Source organism: Tamandua tetradactyla, chromosome 4 (genome assembly GCF_023851605.1).
Source record: "Tamandua tetradactyla isolate mTamTet1 chromosome 4, mTamTet1.pri, whole genome shotgun sequence".
Classification (NCBI taxonomy): domain Eukaryota; kingdom Metazoa; phylum Chordata; class Mammalia; order Pilosa; family Myrmecophagidae; genus Tamandua; species Tamandua tetradactyla.
In genome coordinates this window covers 145583479-145610576 of record NC_135330.1, presented here as the reverse complement: position 1 = coordinate 145610576, position 27098 = coordinate 145583479, and the positions used below count along the sequence as shown (strand labels likewise).

The 27098-nt window shown below is 35.9% G+C and overlaps 1 protein-coding gene across 11 annotated transcripts in view; it reads right to left on the bottom strand.

Moving 5' to 3' along the window:
- Nucleotides 1-19024: 19024 nt before the first annotated feature.
- The window catches only part of SCEL (sciellin), a 121771-nt gene continuing 113697 nt past the window's right edge, over nucleotides 19025-27098 (bottom strand). For 9 of the 11 annotated variants that reach the window (XM_077158478.1, XM_077158481.1, XM_077158477.1 and 6 more), the window contains 2 exons: nucleotides 25821-25923; nucleotides 19025-20932 (listed from right to left, as the gene is read on the bottom strand). In XM_077158478.1, the coding sequence (XP_077014593.1) occupies nucleotides 20916-20932; nucleotides 25821-25923 (120 nt within the window). In that variant the 3' untranslated portion in view covers nucleotides 19025-20915. The remainder of the gene's footprint in view (nucleotides 20933-25820; nucleotides 25924-27098) is intronic. The other 2 variants (XM_077158479.1, XM_077158483.1) reach the window with 1 other exon arrangement.

Here is a 27098-nt window from a genome sequence, read left to right as displayed (position 1 = left end):
TCAAGCATCATGGAACTAAGTATCTCAATAGCATATTCCTATAGTAGTTCTTGAATGATTTTCCTTCTGCTTCAGTTTGTTGAAAAAATTTCCCATGTGTGACACCTCTGAATAGGCAAGATACTAGGTTCAGAAACACATGGATATAAAGTTCCTAGAACACAATTGGTGCCCAGTGAGTGGAAGTTACTATTATTGTGTTAGAAAAATTATTAATATACATACCGTTTGATTTTCTCTATTTTTCTACCTGTCAAAGAAAATCTGCATCAGTGAGTTCAATTTTCTACTTCCCATCTCCTAAAGGGTACATTTTATGCTGAGTTAAAGCCTAAATGATTGTATTGTACAATATGATGAGAGAGGAGGGAGAAAATAAGAAGCAGGGAGGTTTATGAGAGGTTTTGTTTGGGGGAGGGGATAGGATGAGAGAAGTAGAAAGGGTTTCAATAAAAATGGTTGTGAAATATGTGCTTGGATCACCTTGAATGCTCTTTGAGAGCCAATAGTAAAGGAAGGAGTTTTTTTTAAATTGCATTTCAAGAGTTGATCCATCCTCCTTAAATGTTGTACTATTCTAGGATTAAGCCCTAAGTCTCTGGATTTACAAAGCTTACATTTATATTTACACAGAAATACACTGAAATATTTTCTACACACAAATGTAACGTGAAAGTATTTATGGAAAAGCCTAAAAGTGAAAAAAGGTGCCAAATTTAGACAGGTCAAGTCTAGATTTATGACCAATAAGCTTTGCTTCCAGAATATATAACATAATACATATTCAAAATAAATTGATAAGATATGGAAAATAACATGGCTTTAAAAGATTAAATCATAATCTAATCTATTTTTACAAAAGTAATGAATATAGTAAATTGTAGGCATATAATACATGTTAACATTAGTACAATTTTTATTTTGTTCCAGAGTTTAATCCCTGGAAGCATCTCCTGTTAAATAGACTCTTAAAGTACTGTAAATTCAACTAATTCAACAGTGACACATGCACGATGCAAAACTAACTTGTGGGAGAAGTAAGCTATACAAATGAAAGGTAGGACAGAACTTACTTTGCAAATGTATGGCATGAAATTGAGCCAGAATCATAAAAATCACAAGTTAAGTAGGAGTTAGCAATGTGTCCTTATAATTCTAAAAGTTAATTAAAATACTGAATTATCTAAGTAAGAGAATGATGTGTGAGGTTAAATTGTCACTGCATTCTATTCTGGACAGAACATTTTGGAGTATTGTATTCATTTTAGGATTCCATATGTGGTAATGGAGAGTCCGGTGTGCAGGGTTCCAAACCGAGTTGTGCCTCTGACAAACTGGTTGTGTTGTAGAACATCCTGCAAATTGAGAGCATCGGGGAAAATCATATTCAAAGAATGACATAGATCTGAAACCATGTAATCAACAGAAAAATATATTATGAAGACTAAGGCAGCCAATCTCACTGTTTTTCTATACAAAGAGCTATTATATAGGAATCCATGAGCCACTATCCACTAATAAGCCATCACGGGAAGTGTCAAGGGCCCCAGCTCATAGAATTCTATGGTTGAGATTATCGGTTGTTCCCACCATCTATTTCCTATTTAGTAATAGAACTTTCACTGCCTTTTGGTGAGCACATGGCAAGAGCATACACTTCGCATCCTCTCGCAGTTAGGTGTGATCAGTGGGATATGAGTGGAAGGAATGGGTGCTGCTTCTGCATCACGTCCTTTCTTTGTGGCCTCCCTCAGGCTAATGTGCCATTAATGGTGTTGGTAAGACAGATTTGATCATGACATACTAGAGAGTGCAACTGTAACAATATGCTCTGGGCTATTTCCTAGAACAGAGTCTTCTGCTGTGCTGCTATGGGAAAGAGAAAAAGTTTTCTATCTTGTTTGAAGCACTGCATTTTGATGTTTCTGTGTTACAGCAACTTGGTAGTGGCCCTCAAACAAACAGAAACTGGTACTAGAAATAAAGTGTAACCAAACAGAAACCTAAACCACGTGGTGTTGCCTATGCGATTGTGCAATAGGGGGAGAGGAAATAATTCCTGAAGGCTAGAAATTTGCTGACCATTGTTATGCCAAGGCAAAACATTTGGGGGGATGTCACTTGTCTTAATTCTGGGGCCCATAGTTCTGGGAGAAGAGATTGTAAAAAATGCAAAACAGAATATTAGTATTTGTTGGGTCTTCCTTACTACATTTAACAATATAATATGAAAAAGATGAAGTGAGGTAGAAACTAACCAGTTTGCAAGCATAGATGCTTGGAGATAGAGTTCTGCTCTGAGACCTATCATCTAAATTGGCTTGGATTCCATTAATGGGGTTGCAGAGGGGAGGGGTGGCTTAAGAGTGTTAGAAAACCCAACAGCCACTTTGCCACATCTCAAGATCCTACTCACCATAAGATCCTACATAAATAGGTCCACATGCATGGAAATGGATTAGCTTTAAGAACATGCTTTTCTGGCTGTACATATAGCTTCAGACAAACACATCTATTCTTTCCTTCTGTACGGGAGCTGTAATTTTGATTACGCAGTTCTTAAACCACAGTTGTTTATTGAGTATGTGGGGGAATAGATATAACTGATCTTTCAGTTTATTGGTTCCTGGGTTGGAAGGACCCTATTGATGGAGGACACTGAGGATCAATCAGAATTACTAGTCTTCGAGCTGGATGAGTAACTGAATGGGACCTCGGGATATTTGACTTCAGGAGTGTTCTGTATGAGGAAAGAAAGGTATACATGGACTTTTGAGTGGGTGGCCAGAGAAACCGATTTGTGTTAGAGACTACTCTTTGTTCCCAATCTCCATTCTTCTTCTTCCTTTAGTAATAGAAATGCCTCCAAATTTAATTTCCTATCCTCCTGTGCAGCTACACCCAGCTGTGAATCTCAAATTATGTCAAATGGGATGTAAGTGGAAGTTTGTGTGCAAATTCTTTGCCACATTCTTAAAAAGGAAGATAGTTTGATGGCTGCTTTTCACTCTCCCTTTCCTGGGTGCTGGAAAGGGGATGCAGAGCTAGTGAGTCTGCTCTGACCTTGCAGTGAAAGCAGCATCCTAGGGGATAGTGGAACAACAAGGTAGAAGGAACTCAAGTCTCTGGAAGGCCTCAAAACAGAGCTGCTTGCCCTTCCTGAACCACCATCTATCTCTGAACTGTTACTTGAAAGAGAAATGTCTTGGTTCTGTTTATATATATATATATTTTATTGTAAGCAATAAACAAACAAACAAACATTCTTGACATGGTTACAATCAATGGCTCACAGTATCATCACATAGTTGTGTATTTATCATCTGACCCATGATCATTTCTTTGAACATTTGCATCTCTCCAGCAAAAGAAATAAAAAAGAAAAAAAAAACTCACACATGCCATACATACCCCTTATCCCTGCCTCTCATTGACCAGTAGCTTTTCAATATAGTCAATTTATTTCAACCTTTGCTCCCCCTATTATTTGTTTATTTCTTACCCATATTTTTTACTCATCTGTCCATACTGCAGATACAAGGAGCATCAGACACAAGGTTTTCACAATCACACAGTCATATTGCAAAAGCTATATCATTATACAATCATCTTCAAGAAACAAGGCTATAGGAACACAGCTCTACAGTTTAGGTACTTCCCTCTAGCCACTCTAATACACCATAAACTAAAAAGAGGAGATCTGTATAGTGTGTAATGAATAACCTCCCAGATAACCTCTTGACTCTGTTTGAAATCTCTCAGCCACTGAAAGTTTATTTTGTCTCATTTCTCTCTTCCCCCTTTTGGTCATGAAGGTTTTCTCAATATCTTGATGCCGAGTCCCAGCTCAACCTAGGATTTCTGTCCCATGTTGCCAGGGAGGTTTACACCCCTGGGAGTCATGTCCCTTGTAGAGAGGGGAGGGCAGGGAATTTGCTTGCCGTGTCAACTTAAAGAGAGAGAGAGGCCACATTTAAGCAACAAAAGAAATTCTCTGGGGTTGACACTTCAGCCTAATTTTAAGTAAGCTTAGCCTATCCTTTGCAGGGATGAGTTTCATAGGGATGAACCCCAACATTGAGGGCTTGGCCTATTGATTTGGCTGTCCCCAGTGCTTTCGAGAATATCAAGAATACTCCAAATTGGGAAGTTGAAATTTTCTCCCTTTCTCATCATTCTCCCAAGGGGACTTTACAAATACTTCTTTATTCATTGTTCAAATCACTCTGGGATTTATTAGGACATCACACTAACCTGAACAAACCAACAAAATCTCATGCCATATTCAAGGTTCCATGTATTTATGGTGTTTAATTAAACTGTCCACATAAGTTAAATTAGGAAATGCACTAGTCAAAATATAAGTTTTGCACCAAATAAACATTTCTTGCTTTAGTCTCACACACAAGTTGAAGTTTTAAAATATGAATGATCATCTATTTTCAACACCCTGCAATGCTTACATTCCTTTGTTCTTCCTCATGCAAAAACATATTTTACTTTGTACATTAGTCACTATCATTGCACATTCTAGGCATTCCTAAATTATACCATCTCAGTCTTTATTGTCTATCTTTCCTTCTGGTTTCATATGAACTCCAAGCCCTTCTCCCTCTATCATTCTCACATTCAGCTTCATTTGATGTACTTACATTATTGTGCTACAATCACGTAGTATTGTGTTATCTATTTCTGAATTTTTACAATTAGTCCTGTTGCACAATCTTTACCCCTTTAGCACCAATTACCCAATCTCTACGCTATTTCTATCTCCTGATAAACTGTGTTCTTGACTTCAATTCTCCAAGTTCACTCATTAATGTTAGCTCATGTCAGTGAGACCATACAGTATTTGTCCTTTTGTTTCTGGCTAATTTCACTTAGCATTATGTCCTCAAAGTCCATCTATGTTGTTACGTGTTTCATGACTTTATTCTGTCCTACAGCTGTGTAATATTCCATTGTATGTATATACCATAGTTTGGTTAGCCACCCATCTCTTGATGGACAGTTGAGCTGTTTCCATCTCTTGGCAATAGTAAATAATGCTGCTATAAACATTTGTGTCCTTGCTCTCATGTCCTCTGAATAGATACCTAGCAATGGTATTGCTGGATCATATGGTAATTCTGTTAGCTTCCTGAGGAACAGCCAAAGTGCCTTCCACAGCGGTTGTACCATTTTACATTCCATCAACCATGGATAAGTGTGCCTCTTTCTCCACATCCTCTCCAGCACTTGTCATTTTCTGTTTTTTTTTTTGATATGGCCATTCTAGTGGGTGTCGGATACTATCTCATTGTGTTTTTTTTTTTTATCTCATTTTTAAATTATTGCATCTTTATTAATTTTTAAGTTTTTAAAAAATATAACAACAAACAAACCCAAATGCTCTTAACATATGATCATTCTGCTCTACATATATAATCAGTAATTCACAATATCATCACATAGTTGCATATTCATCATGACCATTTCTTAGAACATTTGCATCAATTCAGAAAAAGAAAGAAAAAGAAAACAGAAAAAAATCATACATACTATACCCCTTGCCCCTCCCTTTCATTGATCACTGTCATTTCGACCTACTAAATTTATTTTAACATTTGTTCCCCCTATTATTTTTTTTTATTCCATATGTTTTACTCATCTGTTGATAAGGTAGATAAAATGAGCATCAGACACAAGGTTTTCACAGTCACACAGTTACACTGTGAAAGCTAAATTAATATACAATCATGTTCAAGAAACATGGTACTGGAACACAGCTCTACATTTTCAGGCAGTTCCCTCCAGCCTCTCTAATACAACTTGACTAAAAAGGTGATATCTATTTAATGCATAAGAATAACTTCCATGATAACCTCTAGACTCTGGAATCTCTCAGCCATTGACCCTGTATTTTGTCTCCTTTTGCTCTTCCCCCTTTTGGTCGAGAAGGTTTTCTCAATCCCTTGATGCTGAGTCCCAGTTCATTCTAGGATTTCTGTCCCACATTGCCATGAAGTCCACCTTGGGAGTCATGTCCCATGTAGACAAGGGGAGGGTGGTGAGTTTGCTTGTTGTGTTGGCTGGAGAGAGAGGCCAGATTTGAGCAACAAAAGAGGTTCTCTTGGGGGTGACTCTTAGGCCTAATTTTAAGTAGGCTTGACCTATCCTTTGTGGGGTTAAGTTTCATATGAACAACCCCCAAGACTGGGGGCTCAGCCTATAGCTTTGGTTCTCCACACTGCTTGTGAGAATATCAAGAATTCTCCACTTGGGGGAGTTGAATTTCCCCCCTTTCTTACCATTCCCCAAAGGAGACTTTGCAAATACTTTTTTACTCACTGTTCAAATCACTCTGGGGTTTATTGGGGCATCACTCTGGGCAAACCTACAAAATCTTATGCCCTACTCAAGGTTCCATGTACTTATGATGTTCAGTTAAGCTGTCCACATAAGTTATATTAGGAACTGCCTAGTCAAAAAATAAATTTTGTACCAAATAAACATTTTTTGCTTTAGTCTCACAGTTTAGTTAAAATTTTAAAACATTAATTACCATTTATTTTCAACACCCTGCAGTAATGACATTCCTTTGTTCTTCCTCATGCAAAAACATTTTTAAAATTTGTACATTTAGTCTGTGGTTTTGATTTGCATTTCTCTAATAGCCAGTGAAGTTGAGCATCTTTTCATGTGCCTTTTAGCCATTTGTATTTCCTCTTCTGAGAAGTGTCTGTTCATGTCTTTTGTCCATTTTTTAATTGAGTTGTCTGTCATTGTTGAGTTGAAGAATCTCTTTGTATATTCTGGATACTAGACCCTTATCTGACATGTGGTTTCCAAATATTGTCTCCCATTGCGTAGACTGCCTTTTTATTTTCTTGACAAAGTTCTTTGATCCACAAAAGTGCTTGATTTTGAAGAGATCACATTTATCTATTTTTTTCTTCAATGCTCATGCTTTGGGTGTAAGATCTAGGAAACTGCCTCCTATTATGAGTTTTATAAGATATTTCCATACATTTTCTTCTAAAAGTTTTATGGCCTTAGCACTAATGTTTGTGTCTTTAATCCGTTTGGAATTAATTTTTGTATAGGGTGTGAGATATGGATCCTCTTTCATTCTTTTGCATGTGGATATCCAGTTCTCTAGGCACCATTTATTAAAGAGACTGCTCTGTCCCAGGTGAGTTGATTTGACTGTCTTATCAAAGATCAATTGTCCATAGATGAGAGTCAATATCTGAACACTGTATTCAACTTCATTGGTCAGTATATCTATCTTTATGCCAGTACCATGCTGTTTTGACCACTGTAACTTTGTAATATGCTTTAAAGTCTGGTAGTGTGAGATCTTCAATTTCATTTTTCTTTATTAAGATATTTTTCAGCTATTCAGGGCGCCCTGCCCTTCCAAATAAATTTGGTTATTGGTTTTTCTATTTCTACAAGGTAAGTTTTTGGGTCTTTACTCAGTATTGCATTGAATCCAGAAACCAATTTAGGTAGAATTGACATCTTAACTATATTTAGTCTTCCAATCCATGAACATGGTATGCCCTTACATTTATTTAGGTCTTCTGTGAGTTCTTTTAGCAATTTCTAGTAGTTTTCTTTGTACAGGTCTTTTGAATCCTTAGTTAAATTATTCCTAAATAGTTTATTCTTTTGGTTGCAACTGTATATGGAATTTTTTTCTTAATTTCCTTCTCAGATATTCACATTACTAGCATGTAGAAACACTACAGATTTTTGAGTGTTGATCTTGTACCCTGCCACTTTGCTGTACTCATCTACTAGCTCTAGCAGTTTCAATATGGATTTTTCAGGGTTTTCAACATATAGTATCATATCATCAGCAAACAGTGAGAGTTTTACTTCTTCCTTTCCAATTTTAATGCCTTGTATTTCTTTTTCTTGTCTAATTGCTCTGGTTAGACCTTCTAACACAATTTTAAAAAATAACAATGGTGACAGTGAACATCCTTGTCTTGTTCCTGATCTTAGGGGGGAAGTTTTTAGTCTTTGCTCATTGAGGATGATGTTAGTTGTGGGTTTTTCATATTCCCTTTAACATGTTGAGGATGTTCCCTTCTATTCTTATTCTTTGAAGTGCGTTCATCAAGAAAGGATGTTGAATTTTGTCAAATGCCTTTTCTGCATCAATCGAGATGATCATGTGGTTTTTCTGCTTTGATTTATTGATATGGTGTATTACATTAATGGTATTACATTAATTGATTTTCTTATGTTGAACCATCCTTGCATACATGGAATAAGTCCCAATTGGTCATGGTGTATAATTCTTTTAATGTGCTGCTGGATTTGATTTGCAAGAATTTTGTTGGGGATTTTTGCACCTATATTAATTAGAGATATTGGTCTGTAATTTTCTTTTCTTGTAGTATCTTTGTCTGGCTTTGGTATGAGGGTGATGTTGGCTTCATAGAATGGGTTAGGTAGCCTTCCCTCTTCTTCAATTTTTTTGAAGAGTTTGAGCAGGATTGGTACTAATTCTTTCTTGAATGCTTGGTGGAATTCACATATGAAGCCATCTGATCCCAGACTTTCATTTTTGGGGAGCTTCTTGGTGACTGATTCAATTTTTTCACTTGTGATTGGTTCGCTGATGTCGTCCATGCCTTCTCAAGTCAATGTTGGTTATTCATGCCTTTCTAGGAGGTTGTCCGTTTCATCTGCACTGTCTAGCTTATTAGCATAAAGTTGCTTATAGTATCCTCTCATTACCTCCTTTACTTCAGTGGTTATGTTTTCTCTTCCATTTCTGATTTTATTTATTTGCATCCCCTCTCTTTTTCTTTTTGTCAAACTTGCTAATGGTCCATCATTTTACTGATTTTCTCAAAGAATCAACTTCTGGTTTTGCTGATATTCTTGATTGTTTTCATGTTTTCAATTTCACATATTACTGCTCTAATCTTTATTATTTTTTCCCTGTGTTTACTTTGGGGTTAGTTTACTGTTCTTTCTCTAGTTCTTTCAAGTGAACAGCTAATTCCTTGACTTTTGCTCTTTCTTCTTTTTTGATATAGGCCTTCAAGGCAATGAATTTCCCTCTTGGTACTGCCTTTGCTGCATCCCATAAATTTTGATATGATGCATTTGCATTTTCATTTGCCTTGAGATATTTACTGATTTCTACTGTAATTTCTTCCTTGACCCACTGGTTGTGTGAGTGTGTTGTTGAGACTCCATATATTTATGAATTTTCTGGCCCTCTGCCTGTTACTGATTTCCAACTTCATTCCTTTATGATCCAAGAAAGTGTTTTGTATGATTTCAGTCTTTTAAAATTTATTGAGACTTTCTTTGTGACCCAGCATATGGTCTATCCTTGAGAATGATCCATAAGCACTTGAGAAAAAGATGCATCCTGCTATTGTGGGGTGTAATGTTCTACAAATGTCTGTTAAGTCCTTTAAATGTTTGTTTATTGTATTATTCAAATTCTCTGTTTCTTTATTGATCCTCTGTCTAGATGGTCTGTCCATTGATGAGAGTGGGGAATTGAAGTTTCCTACTGTCTTGGTAGATATGTCTGTTTATCTTTTCAGTGTTTGTCTCTTGTATTTTGGAGCACTCCAACTCGGTGTTAAATACTTATGATTGTTATGTCTTCTTGTTTAATTGTTCCTTTTATTAATACATAGCATCCTTCTTTGATTCTTTTAATTGTTTTACATTTGAAGTATAATTTGTTGGATATTAATATAGTGACTCCTCTCTTTTTTGATTGTTCTTTGTATGAAGCATCTTTTCCCAACCTTTCACTTTCAACCTATATTTGTCCTTGGGTCTAAAATGAGTCTCCAGTAGATAGCATATAGATGGGTCTTGAAATCCATTCTGCCAGTCTTTGTCTTTTAATGGGGGAGTTTAATCCATTACCATTTAGTGTTATTACCGTAAAGGAATATTTTCTTTTACCATTTTGCCTTTTGGATTTTGCATGTCAAATCTAATTTTTTTTCTCCTTTTACCTTTACTGATAGTCTTTATTTCTACACTCTTCTCCACACCTATCTCTCCAGTCCTTTCCTATCTGACTCTAGTGCTCCCTTTAGTATTTCTTACAGAACTAGTCTCTTGGTTACAAATTCTCTCAGCAATTTTTTGGCTAAAAATGTTTAATTTCCCCTCAGTTTTGAAGGACAATTTTGCTGGACATAGAATTCTTGATTGGCAGTTTTTCTCTTTTAGAATCTTAAATACAGCATATCACTGTCTTCTCATCTCCATGTCTTCTGCTAAGAAATCTACACATAGTCTTATTGGTTTTCCCTTGTATGTGATGCATTACTTTTCCCTTGCTGCTTTCAAAATTCTCTTTCTTTTTGGCATCTGACAGTCTGATTAGTAAGAGTCTTGGAGTATGCCTATTTTGGTCTATTTTTTTGGAGGGTATGCTACACTTCTTGGATTTGCAATTTTATGTCTTTCATAAGAGATGGGGAATTTTTAGTGATAATTTCCTCCATTAATCTTTCTCCTCCTTTTCTCTTCTCTTCTCCTGGGACACCCACAAAATGTATATTCATGTGCTTCATGTTGTCATTCAATCCTGTGAGTCCCTTCTCACATTTTTCCATTCTTTTCCCTATATTTTCCTTCAATTCTGATTTCAGATGACCAGTCATCCAGTTCACTAATCCTTTCTTCTGTCTCTTCAAATCCAACACCGTAGGTTTCCACTGTTGTTGTTCTTTTTTTTTTTTAATCTCTTCTACTGTGGCTTTCCTTCCCATAAGTTTCGTGATTTGTTTTCTCAGACTTCGATTTCTTCTCTTTGTTCACCCATTCCCTTCTTTATATCCTCCCTCAACTCATTGATTTGATTTTTTATGAGCTTTTCCATGTCTGTTCAAATATTCTGAATTAGTTGTTTCAACTCCTGTATCTAATTTGAATTGTTAGTTTGTTCCTTTGACTAGGCCATATCTTCAATTTTTCTAGTATGACTCATTATTCTTTTGCTGGTGTCTAGGCATTTGGTATCTTTAGTTAGTTCATTCCAGAGATTGTTTTCACTCTTTTACCTAGGATTTTCTTGCCTTTGTTCTCTATGTGTCTTTGACATTCAGTGCAACTCATTCTAGACCTCTAGCATAGGTTTAATTTAATGGATCAGAATTTTTCAGTTTTGTTTCTCTGTTTCTTGCCCTGCCTATATGGAGCCTTTTTTTTTTCCAGAGGGTCTACTTAGATATTATAGACTCCAGTCAGATTTTTCCTGACCAGACTGGCCTCCTCTCAGAAAGGAAGAGTCACCTGCATCAGTTTTCCCTGAGGGTGAGACCCAGCAGGTTGAAAAACTTTCCTATGAAGGCTCTAGACTCTGTTTTTCCTATCCCACCCAGTATGGGGTGTTTGTCTACCTGGGTTTTCCCACCAGTATAAAGTGATGCGGTGTCTTTAACTTCAGCAGACTCTCCTTGTTATGGGCATGGTTGAGACAGAGGAGAGGTTGTATGCTGGCTTTAATTGCTTCAGTTTTCCAGTCCCTGGGGTCTGAATTCCTTGAGGGAGCGATTCCACCTGAGCTGGGCCCCACCTCTCTTCTAAGGAAGGCACAGCCTCCAGGAATTAACACCTTTCACCTGACCAGTCTCTTTGTCTCTCATAAGGCTTAATTCCGCCCTTGCCTGGGGCAATTGGAGCCTGAGAAGCCTTGAAGTTCTATCTAATGAGTTGTTAAGTAGTGAAAACAAAGCCAAAAAAATCCTTTTCAGAGCAGGACCCTTGTTCCTTCCCTTTGTTAATCATGACCTTAAATTGGTACATTGCTCTATGTATCTCCAGGTTCTATGTGCCACCCTCCCCCCCCCCCACCTTCTATTAGAGTCCAGCTCTTTTCAATTATTTTGTGCTATCCAATCCAAAAAGCCTCTGTTTCTTTTTTTCCCCATCAGCCCTGCCCCCTCTGTACCAGGGCAAAAACTCCAAACACCTTTAGGCCTTACTTGAAGTTTTATCTGATCTGGGGGCCTGTTTTCAGTACTCAGAATTTGTTAATTAATTCCCCAATTGGAACTTGGTTGAACTAAGCCCCTGCTGCTAGTAAAGTCTCTTTCCTTTCCCCTCCAGAAACCAGCCTGTGGGGGTGGGGTGCCAATCTCCACAGCTTAGGGGGGGCCTTACAGTTCTGTGTAGGATCATAGCTGGTCCAGCTTGTCCAGACTGGTGTACGCTGTGTGTCCAGTCACTGATGTGGCCCGAGTAGTTATTCTGTACTGTTCCTGGTATTGACTAGCTGCTCTGGAGGGTGAACTAAATTCCACACCTCTGGAACCACCTCTCTGTTTTGTTTTTGAGCCACTGTTACTTTGGATCTCTTTATTTTAGTAGCTTAATCTATACTCTAATACAATCTATCATTTGACAATGCTTATATGCCTAAGAATAGTGGCATGGAATAGAAATTTTGATACTAACTTTGCAATTCAATATGTTTACAAACTTTTTATTTTTAAGTAGTTTTGGATATACAGGAAAATTGTAAAGATGGTATAGAGATCCCATGTACCCCACCTCAGTTTACCCTATTATTAGCATCCTACATTAGTATGGTGCATTTGTTGCATTTAATGAACCAATTGTTAACTAAAGTATATATTTTATTCAGATTTCCTTCATGCTTACTTAATGTATTTTCACTGTTCCAGGATATTATCAAGGATACCACATAGCATTTAATCATATGTCTCCCTTAGCCTCTTCTTGGCTGTGACAATTTCTTAGACTTTCCTTATTTTTAATGAAATTTACAGCTGGAACTGGTCAGGTATCTTGTAGAATGTCCCTTTATGCGGAACTGTCTGATGATTTTCTCATGGTTAGATTGGGGTTATGGAGCTTTCAGAGAAATACTACAGAAGTCAAGTGTCATTTTTAACACATATCAAGGGTACATGCTAGCAATATGTACCCTTGATTTATTACTGTTGATATTAATCTTGATTACCTGGCTGAGGTTATCTTTGTCAAGTCTCTCCACTCTAAAGTTACTCTTTTTTCCCACTTTCCATACTGTACTCTTTAGAAGGAAGTTACAATGCACAGCTCATCTGTAAAAAGTGGAAAGTTATGCTCCACTTCCTTGAGGATAGAATTTCTACAAAAACAGTTGGGCATTCTTCTACATGAGGGATTTGTGTCTTCTCCTCACTTAATTAATCATTTATTTATACTAGTATGGACTCAGGACTATCTTTTTAGACTTTTTAAATTGTGTAATATAACATATATACAAAACAAAGAAAGGAAAAAACAACTTTTCTTTCAAAGTAGTTAAAAGATATACCCCAGAGTTTGTCATAGGTTACCATACCATCATTTCAGATTTTTCCTTCTGGTTGCTCCAGAATATAAGAGGCTAGAAGGAATAAGTATTTTATCACCACAATTGACTTTTTTTTTCTTTTTTTGTGAAAAATAACATATATACAAAAAAGCAATAAATTTCAAAGCATTGGACAACAATTAGTTATAGAACAGATTTCAGAATTTGGAATGGGTTACAATTCCACGATTTTACGTTTTTACTTCTAGCTGCTCTAAGATACTGGAGACAAAAAGAACTATCAATTTAGTGATTCAGCAACCATATTCATTTGTTGAACCCTACCTTCTCTGTATAAGTCCACCATCACCCTTGATTTTTCTATCCCACTCTTTAGGGGTATTTGGGCTATGACCATTTGAACTTTTTCATGTTGGAAGGGGCTGTCAATAACAAGGGGTAGGGAGATAGAACTAACTGATGTTCTAGAAAGGCTGGGCCCTCTAGGTTTCAGGACTTATCTGGTCCAGGGACCCATCTGGAGGTTGTAGGCTTCTGGAAAGTTACCCTAGGGCATGGAAGCTTTGTGGAATCTTACATATTGCCCTAGGTGTTCTTTAGGATTAAAGAATGTGGCTATGTCAAAGGGTCACAGGACCCAATTGAAAGTGCTCCCAGTGAACTAAGTGGGAATAATTGGAACAACAAAATAAATGGCATATTGAAGTATAAGCCAAGGTATAAAATATCCCTGAGTCCAAAGCCCTTTATCTTGAGGCTTACTCTCGTGAAGCCTATATAAGTAGTGGAGAAACTTAGCCTACCTATAGGCATGCTAAGAGTTACTTCTAGAGGACCTCTTGTTGCTCATATGGGGCCTCACTCTCTCTAAGCCTAAATCTGTAAATGAAATCATTGCCCTTCCCACTAGGGACACTGGACATGACATCCAGGGGTGAAAGTCTCCCTGGTGGCATGGGGGATGACTCCCAGGGATGAGTCTGGCCCTGGCACCATGGGATAAACAATTCCATCCTGACCAAATGGGGGAAAAGAACTGTAACTAATAAAGTATCAGTGGCTGATAGAGTTCTAATAGGATCGAGAGGTCCCTATTAAGCAAGTTTCAGTTAGACAATGCTACCTATCATAACTTGCTAAACCCCAATAAGGGTGTGTGTGTGTTTATGTGTGTGTGTTTGAGCACTTTCTTACTTTTACTTTTTAGTTCTACAAAATTTTCCTGGTTCACATTGTATATATCCTGCCCCAATCATAGAATCAGCCATTTCTCCAGGGAGTGCTGGTTCCTTTCAGTGGAGAATGGTATTAGAAACCAAGATCTGGGAACTAAGTGTGCTCATTACTACTGGAATATCATTACTTCTAGGCTGTTTCACCTAACAGCAAGGAAATGCATGTGTGAATCCTAACCCATATACAGATACATATAAATATTTCTGTATGTAGCCATCTTATCAACAATAAACTAAACATGAGCTCATACTGATGTCTCCAACTTTGATCCCTTGCCACATGGATCATTCTAGCGTCCTCCCCTTGCTTATCTGTAATCTCCCACTCCAATAGTGAGAAACCTGTATTCCATCACTCACTGTCCATAGACTTAATTGTTCAACTCCAGTATACATGTCCTCACAGGAAAAATTTTACCAACCAGAGTGCAGTGATTATGTACACTTGCTTTTGCCTTTAATCTTACAGTCATCACTCATTTCCAAATTTACTTAGGTCAGCACTTTTTCCCCTCACTTCCTTCAGTAAGACTGATTCATACATTTGTTAACACATTTAATCTTTTGTCATATTCTACTTTTCATCCCGGGATCTCCCTCCTCTGATCTCCCAATTAATATTTTTTAATTTCCATACAGTAAAGTCTATTTTTTCTACTGTGAGTTTTGTGGATTTTGACAAATGCACAGTGCCATGTATCCACCATTACAGTATCATACAGAATAGTTTTACTACCCTAAACATCTTCTATGCTTCAACTAATATTTTTTCCCCAAAACTCCTTGGCACCACTTGTTTTTCATCTCTATAGTTTTTCCTTATTTGGAATATCATATAAATGGAATCATACATTAGAACCTTTTCAGACTGGCTTTTTTCACTTAGCAATATGCATTTAAGATTCATCAATGACTCTGAATGGATTGATAACTCCTTTTTATCCTCTTTATCAACAAATTTTATTCCATTGTATGTAGCACAGTTTGTTTATCCATTTGTATACATTCTATTGAGGAACATCTTGGTTGATTCCAGTTTTAGCAATGACAAAGAAAGCTGCTATATACATTTGAATGCAGGTTTTTTGTGGACATGTGTTTTAAAATCTGCTGGGTAAATACACAGGAGCATGATTGCTGGGTCATACAGTAAGACTATGCTTAGTTTCACAAGAAATTCCCCAACTATCTTCCAAAGTGGCTGCATTATTTTGCATTCCTATCAGGAATAAATGAGAATTCCTGTTGCACTGTATCCTTGCCAGCAATTGGTACAGTCAGTTGTTTAGATTTAAGCCATACTAATAGGTGTACAGTGGTATCTTGTTGTTTTAATTTCTCTAATGACATCTGATGTCCAGAATATACTTATATGTCCATTTGTCATCTTTATATCTCCTTTGTTGTAGTGTCTGTTCTGATCTTTTGCCCATCTTTAATTGGGTTGTTTTCTTCTTTGAGTTTTAAGAATTCTTCGAATATTTTTTATGTAAGTCCTTTGTGAGATATGTGTTTTGCAAATATTATCTCCCAGTCTGTGACTTATCTTTTCATTCTCTTAACATTGTCTTTCACAAAGCAGAAACTTTGAACCTTAATGAAATCCAACTTATCAATTTTTTTCTGTCATGTGCTTTTGCTTGGTGTTGCATTTAAAATCTCTTCACCAAACTCAAGGTCATGTAGATTTTCTCCTATGTTTCCTTTTAGAAGTTTTGTAGTTTTGCATTTTCCATTTAGCCTATGATCCATTTTGAATGAATTTTAGTGAAAGGTATAAGGTCTGTGTCTGTTTTCTTTTGTTTTGCATATGAACATCCAACTGTTCAAGCACCTTTTGTTGTAAAATTTGTTCTTTCCCCATTAAACTACCTTTGTGCTTTTGTCAAAAATAGGATGACTATATTTGACTTAATTCAATTTTAACCTGTTCCTGAAATCAACAATAGTCTTACTGACACAAATCTAAAAGGTATAAATGAAGTCTACTAAATGTCAACATGCCTGTAATGTATTTTCTAAATGATCCATTATGAACTTAACATGATATGTCCCTTGGCTATCTCTTCAACCTCATTTCTTCATACTTTCAAACTTCAGCCTCCTGGCTGTCTTTCTATTCCTAAAATATACCAAAGTCATATGTTCCTCAGGGACAAAACATTTTCTATGGTAGACCTTTAATCAAATTAGCCTTCATGAGCCTGAAGGGCCCCTGACACTCATGATCTTTCCTTTTCTCTTGAGAAAGGAGGTAAAATTAATAAATAGTGACTCTTAATAAAGTTGTACCAAGATCTAAATGTCCCTTACCACAACATACATTATTCATATTGCAATAAGGGGACAGAATATGTTTACTAATTTCCTGTAAAAAGTTTCTCTTAGAACAGCAATTGTGCTGATTTAATGTTCAATGTTTCTGCTTGGAAAAGAGAAAGGAAACTGATCCATAGTGCATCAAATGAGGTGAGGGAACTGGATGTGGTTGCCATGGTGGCCCACTGCTTCTTTTCTCGTTCAGAACTCCTCTCCCTCACCTTTGGAACAGTCATCTGGTCATGTCCAGGAGCTCATCGTAAGAGAACAACTTCAGTCTAGGGTACAGGTCAGGGTGGTGTAGCCCTCTCCTTGGCAAAAAGTTGAAATCAATGTGAATAATATCTGAATATTGCCTTGCGTAAGGTATATAAACACACACACACACACACACACACACACATATACATATCATTATATTTAAAGGAAGCAAAGAAAGTCTTAGACCAGAAAATGGTCTGATTTTGGCAGGTTCTAAGACATTTCCCTCTGGAAGGTTTTTCTCCCAGGCTGGTTCCCTCTCACCATTCAGCTAGTACTTGAAATATCAGCCCCTCACCTGACCACATTATTTTAAAACAACCCCTTTACCAAGTCACTGAGTTTTATTCCCTTCATAGTTCTCAGAGGTTTCTATGTTTGCCTGATTTCTGTCTTACAAACTCCCCCCCACTCCCACCTCCACCATTAGAACGTAAGTTCCATGAAAGCAGGGACCTTCACTGTGTCTCCAGTGCCTGAAATAAGGCCTAGAACATGGCAGAGTCTCAATGAAGATTTTTTCAATTATTATTTTTTTCAATTATTGAATAATAGAACAAATTAATGAATGATGGTAGATTACACACCATGCTTTTCTTCTCCTAAAAAGCCTAGAACAACTGACATTTTAATGTTCTAGTGAGAAGAATGTACCAAAGAGAATGCAGAGGCAATGAAGTTACAAGATTTTCTAAGATGGCATTTTATAAGGCAATGATGTTTCATTTCTTCTCTTATAGTAAAATATTACTTAACTCACGCATTTGAACATTCCAGTAAGATCTCTCAGATGCTACACTCCTCAAATGGCCAAACAAAGATTGAGAAAATAAGCTTCAGAATAGTGTACAACTTTCGTGTTATCATGAAGCCAACAAAGGTACAAAACCTTCAACACATACTTAGGTGTCTAACAAAAGATCCTCTAAGAGTAGTGTAACTAGCAGGACTAGATTATAGATCCCATGACATGTTTGAGATAGGATGTACATTAAAGAGCCACTATTCTAAACCCCACATTTTAAACAGGAGAATTGACCCATGAGAAAAAGTGACCTGCCCATGTTAGGTTAATGCAAGTCCTTTCGGGAACTGATGAGTACTATGGGATAGAGAGAACTCTAGAAGTAATTTTTTTTACATTGTACCAAAATAACCAGTAAACTGAGCAGTGCAAAGGGAAATCAACACCACTGTTCGTTTGCCTAGATGTAGACTGTTACTTCTTTTGATAGAGCTCTGAAGCAAATGGGTAAGAAATGTTCTACTCACTCACTATTTTCTATCATAGTAAACAAGTCAGAGAGTGAGTGGACCATGTCATCACTCCCAGCTATTAATATGAGTGATTGCAATCAGACAATTGCATATGCATAGATTACTTCTCAAATAAATTCTTATTTCTTAGCCTTATTTAAAAAGAATACTTTATTTTTTAACAAATCCTATTTCTGAGATTAGGTATCCTTCATTTTGCTTTTCAAGAAGGATACTGTCATATTGCAACAATTAATTCTCTTTTAGAAACATCTCTTAATTTGTAACAGAATTCAGAACCTGGTTTTCCTTAATTTAGGCAATTGTGTCCAGGAAAAGTCTGCCAATCACAACACAATTAATCGGTTGCAAAAAAAAATGAGATCTTTCAAATTGTTTTAGGGATATGCCATTCCTATGGTATGAATAAAGCCAGACATAATGAAGTGGTTTGGGTGAATTAGAAGACTCCCCATGCCATATTTATTCCATTTTGAAAACAGCTTTTGGTTTAATTTTACACATTTTTGTTGAAGAAAAGACCCTTAAACAGCTATATAAAAATGAGAAATATGTTCCTTTTAACTTCTTATACTGAAAAATTAAAAAGTAGAATTCTTTAAAAATGATATTCAAATGATTTTTAATTACTATAAATGCATTGATATGTTAATACGATTTAGATAAAAAAGAGGGCTACTATTCCATCCAACATTTTCTGCAATGAAATTCAACTCTAAGGAAATTATTTCTTTTGATCTATTCTGATAGCATGTAATAAAAGAACAATAAAACATATGGCTCAATTGCCACTGCATCTCATCAAGCATGAATTAATGAATATCAAATTATTATTAATTGTTTTTCTGGCTCCCTCTCCACAGGACAACAATAATACATTGCTGTATTTTGACAACCATTTTTTTATTTAACACTTTGTTGACCAGTCTGTAAAAGGAAGAGATACTTGCAATCACTATGCAGAAGAATAATTCTCGGAATTTATCACTATTTGGATAATAGATGTTCATTTAAAAATTTCCCTAGTTTATGTCAGTTTTTCACAACCTTACAGCTTTTCTAGAACTCTCCCTCCTTTCAATATTCCTTTCTCCTCCCTTTGAGAGAAAGTTGCAAGGTATATATAGAATAGTTTAAAGTTCAATTACTCTATTTTAATAATATTACTAGTTCTTCGAATATGTTTACTAAATTTTCAATTCCCTAAGAAAAATATATTTAAAAATAAATCTAGAGCTTGTGCACTTAAAACAATTAAGTTAACCAGAATATCACAGAATATAATAAATCATGAGCACTATAATTAATACAATTAATGTTAATAAATGATTTTTATTAATTTTATTTTTATAAGCCTTTTATAACTATAAAGTGCTTTCAAATATGAATATATTTAACATGCTAAGGAAAGTCTCTTTGGAGTCCATAACCATCACTTCTCATTGATTAATTGAAATCTCAGATTTTGAAATGCATGCAAAGAAAATTTAACAAATCATAATAAGTAAGTAATACGTGTGATATGATTTTATCTGTTACCCATAAATCTGTTTCCTTCTGTTTTTAAAGCCCATTCTAAGGGGGCAGGGGTAGTCCAGTGGTTGAATTCTCGCTTTGCCATGCAGGAGACTTGGGTTCAGTTCCGGGCCCATGCATTTCCAACGCCCCCCACCCCAATTTTTTCTTCAACAAATGGTGCTGCAATAATGGGATACTCACATGGAAAAAAGGATGACATGTGAACACCCCCCCCACACAGCATATAAAAAAAGCTGATTCTATGATAATTGTTCTGTCGCAAGCTAAAGCATGTCTAAGGTTAAAAACCTTTAGATGGTCTATCTAGTTCAACATGCTTAACATAAGCGTAAACTAAACCTTGCTTTAGAATCAGAGAATTTGAGTACAGAACGGGACTTTAAAAATCATTTTGTCCAAAGCCCTTCATGTTACTGATAATGGCATAGAGATTCAGAAATTTCAAGGTACTATCCGAGATTTATGCAACTCTATATATGTTTCTGCCAGAGTTAATCAGAAAATTTCTATTAATATTTCTTTTTCAAATATAGGAAATATATCTTGCTTTCTTGCCAGTTTTTCAGTATGTTAATAATAACTGTGAATCTAAATTCTTAAAGAAATAAATGTGAGACAATGGGAAACTTGGTTATAATGGGATCTATAACTGACAGCCTGAATACGTATTGAGAATGGAGCTGCCTGGGGTTGACAGCACTCACTGCCATCAGTGGCATTATTGCTTTGACATTGGAAACTGGAACCATTTGAATTTTTCATCTCTAAAACTAGACAGATGCAAGATATTTCCCCATATATGCATGACTTTACTAAATGCCATTAGATTATTTATGCAGTTAGTAGAATTGTTATTTTTATGAGTCAATTTCAGTGCAAAAGCTTTTCTAGGATACATATTCTTAAAATAACTCTTTAAACTTTTAATTCCTTAATGAATGAATGTTTTTCATCTTGCTCTCCATGTGTCAGAATTATTGAATCCGCTTTGCTGAAACATTTAAAGAGAAAAACAGTTAGATATACAAATTCAGTTGTATTGAATTCAGTACAAAAATTCAGTACAAAAACGATCGCATAAGCAAAATTTTTTAAAGTAATCATCTGCCAAGGGGACAGCAGTAGGTTAAGTATACCACTCTTTCCTTCTTTTCTGCATTTATTACAAGGGCTTTCAAGCACACTATATATGCACCAAATGCCTGGCATGCACATTTATGAGATGGCTGATAGTTGTCTTAATTTATGTGACAGCGTGTACTACAAAAAAGGCAATACCTATAACTACATAGACAGGCAGGAAGGTACAAAGACTTCTGAATCTTTTGGTAACCACACCCCATAAGCCATATCAAGGACTTCTGGGAGACTGGAAGTTTTAGAACTGCTAACATTCACATCAAGATCTTTGATATAATATCTGGATCTTGATAAGGCTACTGAAATAAGGAAAAAAAAAAACCAAAAACCAGAATACGAGAACTGGCTTGGGAAAGCAGAAAATAGAAGGCAAAGCATGAATGTAATTAGGCTTGTTTTTGTAATTGATTCTGCAGCCTGATGGAACGTGGGTTTCTGAACAGTTTTTAGAGCATTTTCCAGATGTAGCCTCTCAGTATCTCATTAATATTTCACAGTTGTCATAAATTCCATATTTCAAATCCCATGTAGGAATCCCACATGTGTCTCTTCCATTCACTACACCAATAGGATATCAGAGTAAAGCCTTTCATATAATGCTGTTGGCCAGCTCCTCATTAGCATTTCGGTTATGTTATTTTATCCAGTTACTACTGAATTTAACAAGAGAATATTGATACTGCCTTTTAAAAAATCAATCAGGTTTCACTGAATTTTATTTTTGCTAACTTACTGTACACTATGCCCATCTCTAAAATCAGCTTTTAAAACTTAATTTATTATTATTATTATTTATTTTTTTTACATGGGCAGGCACCAGGAATCGAACCCGGGTCCTCTGGCATCGCAGGCAAGCATTCCTGCCTGCTGAGCCACCATGGTCCACCCTAAAACTTAATTTATAATGGGCAAAAGATAGGAATAGATATTTTTTCTGAAGCGGAAATACAAATGGCTTAAAAGCACCTGAAAGGATGTTCGTCTTCATTCGTAATAAGGGAAACACAAATCAAAACCACAATAAGATATCATTCCATACCTATAAGAATGATTGCCATTAAACAAACAGGAATCTACAAATGTTAGAGAGGATGTGGGGAAATTGGAACACTTAGCACAGCTGGTGGAAATGTATAATGGTACAGTCACTGTGGAAGACAGTCTGGAGGTTCCTCAGAAAACTAAATATTGAGCTGTCCTATGACCAGGCAATACCACGACTCGGTATATACCCAGAAGAGCTGAAAGCAGGTTCATCAACAGACATTTGTACACTGATGTTTGATGGAATATTTTGCAGCAGTAAGAAGAAATGAGGTCTTGAAGAATATGACAACATGGACGAAACTTGAGGACATAATGCTGAGTGAAACAAGCCAGACATAAAAGGATAGATACTGTATGATTTCATTAATATGAACCTCCTGGAAAATGTAAACTTAGAGTCTTAAAATGTAGAATATAGGGGATCTAAAGACAGACAGAAGCTAGAGAAAGGGGAACAGTTACCTAATATGCACAAACTAGTTAAAGAGATTGAACTTGAAAGTATGGGAATGGACAGAGGTAGTGGTAGTTCATTAGTGGGTTGAGTAGCAGTGCCATATTGAAGGTGAATATAACCGAAAAGGGTTGTTTAAAGCCATGTACCTCACTGATTAGCACTACAAGTATAAATAAGTCCTGCATGAACCACTTCAAAAGTATGACACCTGTACAAAGAGTTAATAATAGAAGGACATGTGGGAAAAACTATTTATCACATGCTATGGTCTATATTTAACAGGAATATATCACTAGTGCCACAACAATTAACTGAGAGGGGAGCAAGAGTTAAAGAGAGTTTGGATTTTCTCTTTGATGTGGGGTTGACTATGTTATTTTTCCCTTTGGAGCAATGAAAATTGCCTAAAATTGAGAGTGATGATGATTGTATAACTAAGTGAGGATACTGTGAAACACTGTTTATTTTGGATAGAATATGTTATATGAATATATCTCAACAAAGTCTGCAGATTCAAAATAAATAGAAAGATTCAAGTGGTAAAGAAAATGTGGAGAGAGAGGTATATCTATTCAATGTTGCTAGGGTAGCAGAATGGGGCAGTCCTCTGAGGATAATGTAATGGATCCACAGGGAGCTAAATATAGGGTTGCCATATGATTAGGCAATCCCGTTACTGGAAATATACACTAAAGAACTGAAACAGGGACTCGAATAGACATTTGCACACTGATGTTTATGGCGACATTATTCATGATACCCAATGGATGGAGGTACCTGAAGGGTACATTGACTGAGAAGCAGAAGGGTGAACTATGGTGTATACATAAATGGAATATTGTGAAGCTACAGAAAAGAATGAAGTCATGAGGCATGCAATGAGGTGAATCAACCACGAGGACATTACGTTGAGCAAAATAAGCCAGAAGCAAAAGGACAAATATTGTATGGTCTCTTATAGAAAATGCTTATAAGAAAATTGGAGACTAGATTGTAACTTCTTACAGCAGTCACATTTATTCCTGAGCTTTAAGTGTTGTTTCTAAATTCTGAGATGCTGTGCTGTATGTGCATCAGGACCGTTGGGTTCCTGTGTGACACCTAAGACTCAGAGCTGGAGTTCTGCAGCTCTGAAAGTCAGCATTCCTGCACATGGCAATTGTTAAAGAAATTGAAAAAAAAGATCAGGCTTCAGTTATAGAGAAGAACAAAACCGATCTGGATGAGACTACAGTAAATCAGAGTGCAGGGGTAAGGATGACATTGTCTGTATTTTAGAACTTCACTTACTTTATGAGACCAAAGGAAGAGAGGTTTATTTTGTCCAAAACCTCAGTTTTCTGTTTTCTAACTGTTTTCTAACTCAGCCTGTCTGGCTCTCAGTTAAATTTAAACACATGGAGTGTAGAATTGGGAACGAGGTCTTGCAATTCGGTATAGCTCAAAGTAATACCCCAATACATTCCAGAATATGTTAGGCAGATAATTTAAAACTATTGGCAAAGTCCCTTGAGGGACTGGAGAAGGAATATGGAATTATTAAACTTTTCCATCTGGGAAAGCCCCGATACTCTCTTAAACATTAGGGACTCCCAAGTTAATAGGCCAAGCCCTTGCTCTTGAGGCTTGCGTTTATGGAATTTATATCTGCAGTGGAGAAGCTAAGCCTACATATAATAATGCTTAAGAATTACTTCTAGGGAACTACTTTTGTTGCTCAAATATGGTCTCTCTCTCCAAGCCCAACTCTGCAAGTAAAATCATTATTCTCCCCACTACATGGGACATGACATCCAGGGATGTAAGTCTCTCATCCCAGGGATGAGCCTGGCCCTGGTACATTGAGACAATGCCAACTGGACTAAAACAAGGGAAAGAAATGTAACAAAATAAGATATTAGTGGCTAAGAAATTTCAAATAGAGTTGAGAGACTATTCTGGAGGCTAATTTTATGCAAACTTCAACTAGATATTATAAATTGCCATGGGATGCCAAGCCCCAACCAGCAGTATTCCTTTAAACCCTAAAGAAAACGTAGGGGTCTATCTCAGGTGCTATAAAAGTTTCACTCACTATTTATTTCTCAAAAACCCATAACCTCCAGAAGATTCCCAGGTCAAAAAAACCCTGAAACCCAGAGTTATAGTCTCTCCAAGAGCATCAAGCAGTTGTATCCCCCTACCCTATAACGTCAAAACCTCTTTTCAACATGATAAATTTAGAAAGGCCATTGTCCAAATATCCCTAAAGAATGGGAGAAGGATCAAAGGTGAAGGAGGAATTGTATAAGAGAAGATAACATTTAACAAATGAGTATGACCATTGGATCATTTTATTGATATTTCTTTTTAGTCTCCAGTGTATTAGAGCAGCTGGAAGGAACCACCTGAAGTGGTAGGACTGTAGCCCATACAGTACCTTGAAATTCATTCTAAAACTGCTTGTTAAAAGGTACTTTGAAATTTATCACTTTTTTTGTATATATGTTATATTTCATCATAAAAAAACTTTAAAAAATAAAAATAAGAAAGTATTTAGGAAGGTCCAGAAATAAATAATAAAATAAAAGTTCTTGCTGTACTAAAAAAAAGCTTGATTTTTTAGTTAAAAAACTCAAAGAAAAAGTGTTAGCTAAAAATACAGGTCCTTAATATTTTCCTCTCATGTTATTTATTATGTTATCTATGCTATATATCATGTTATTTATGCTAATTAAGAGTCCAAATTATAGTAATGTTAGCCTTGAACTGATAAAATACTTAGATGCTCTATTTAGAATTACATAGAATTAGCTGTTAATTTTGCATTTAATAACATTTAAAAGGCATTTCACAAAATAACCAAACTAGATAAAAAGTTTATTCAAATGCAAGGATAAAAGCTCATTAACAGAAATGGGCTTTGATTGAGGGGACACTGAACTGTGTAAACAACTACTTGAGCAGAGAAGGTCTGTTTTTATTTGGAAAAACAATGGAAAATTTTAAAGAATAAATCCTCTGGTTGCTTACTGTGTCTGTGTCTTGTCTGATACCTGAAGACAATATCAACATTGACTGATTCTATAACAATAAAACAAAATACTACCATAGTATGACTATTTTAGCTATCGAATTCTTAGCTAAACATAATTAATAAAATATCTCTACTTTACTGAAATACATCATTTTGAACAATATTTATGCTCATTGTTGTTAGCATAAGTGATAGTTCCTTACAGAATTTAACACTTACCCATAACTTTAGAGTAACAGGGTTCACAGTGTATTGTCTGTTTATAAATCCAAATACTGTCACCTGCTTGTAGGTTTTCTAAAGGCTGTTTGCATATTTCACACTAAAGAAAAATAAAACAATATATAAAGTTTGCATTATGTAAGAAGCCTAAACTCTTAGAGCAAATGGGAAAAGCCCTCTCAGTTGGCTCAGTACTATCCACCACAGTAACACTCAAATAGAGCTTCTAGAGAAACCACTGCAAAGGTGAGGTGCTTGTCTTTAATCCATGTGTCTAATTTTCAAGTATATTTTCACATTTATCTACTATGGAAGTATGTTTCAGGGTATATCTAGCACCAAAAATTTCTACTTAACTCACATTGGAGCAGATATAACTTTTTAAAAATTTGTTATGCCAAGGACAAGATCACTACTAGATAATCTGAAACAAAAAACACAAAGCTGCAATTATTGTTCACTTATGTAAGGGAGAGCTCTGCCTCCCAAATACAGTCTCACTAAGCAAAACTTGTTGCTGTTGATCTTAACATACAGTTTGGGGGAAGAGTTTCTTTTGGGTTGAGCTGGTTACAGAGGCAGGGTTGACATTTGCTTTTGAGGTGTGTGCAGTAGAGGGAGACCATGCTGATTGGCTGACTTGCAAAGCATGAGGCTGTCACTGATTGGCCGGCTTTGGAGGTGTGTTCACTGAAGTAACTTGTCATAGATAAATTCAGTATGTTTAAACCAGTTCTAGTGATTCTCTACTACCATGGCTATAGAATAAACATTCTTTTCCTGGGAATGTAGGAACATTTTTATTCTCAGTTAGTCGATTTTATAATTAAGTTAAACGTGGAAGTGAATCCTTCAAAACACAAGAAATGAAAAGTATTCCCATTTACTGAAAGCATTAATCAGGAGAATTTTTTGTTTTAAAGTGTTTTCTGAACAATAATTTTAAACAGAGAGCTACAGACTAACTCTCCAATAACTAAGAGATAGTAATTTTAAATTCTAATAACTAAGAGAAAATAATTTTATTTTCTCATAATTAAATAGGTATTCAATTTTCCAATTATATTTTTATATTGAATTCTTTATTTATATATTCTATATATGTCTCTAAATTCTCTATATAATTCTATATACTTATATTTACATTGAATTTTATATAAAATTGGATTTTTTGTTTTTGCTCAAAATGGGGCATTGTATTTCTGACTGTTGTGTGTCACTACTTGAAGCTGATTGGAGGAGATGCAGTCAGGTGACAAAGTATTACATTTACTT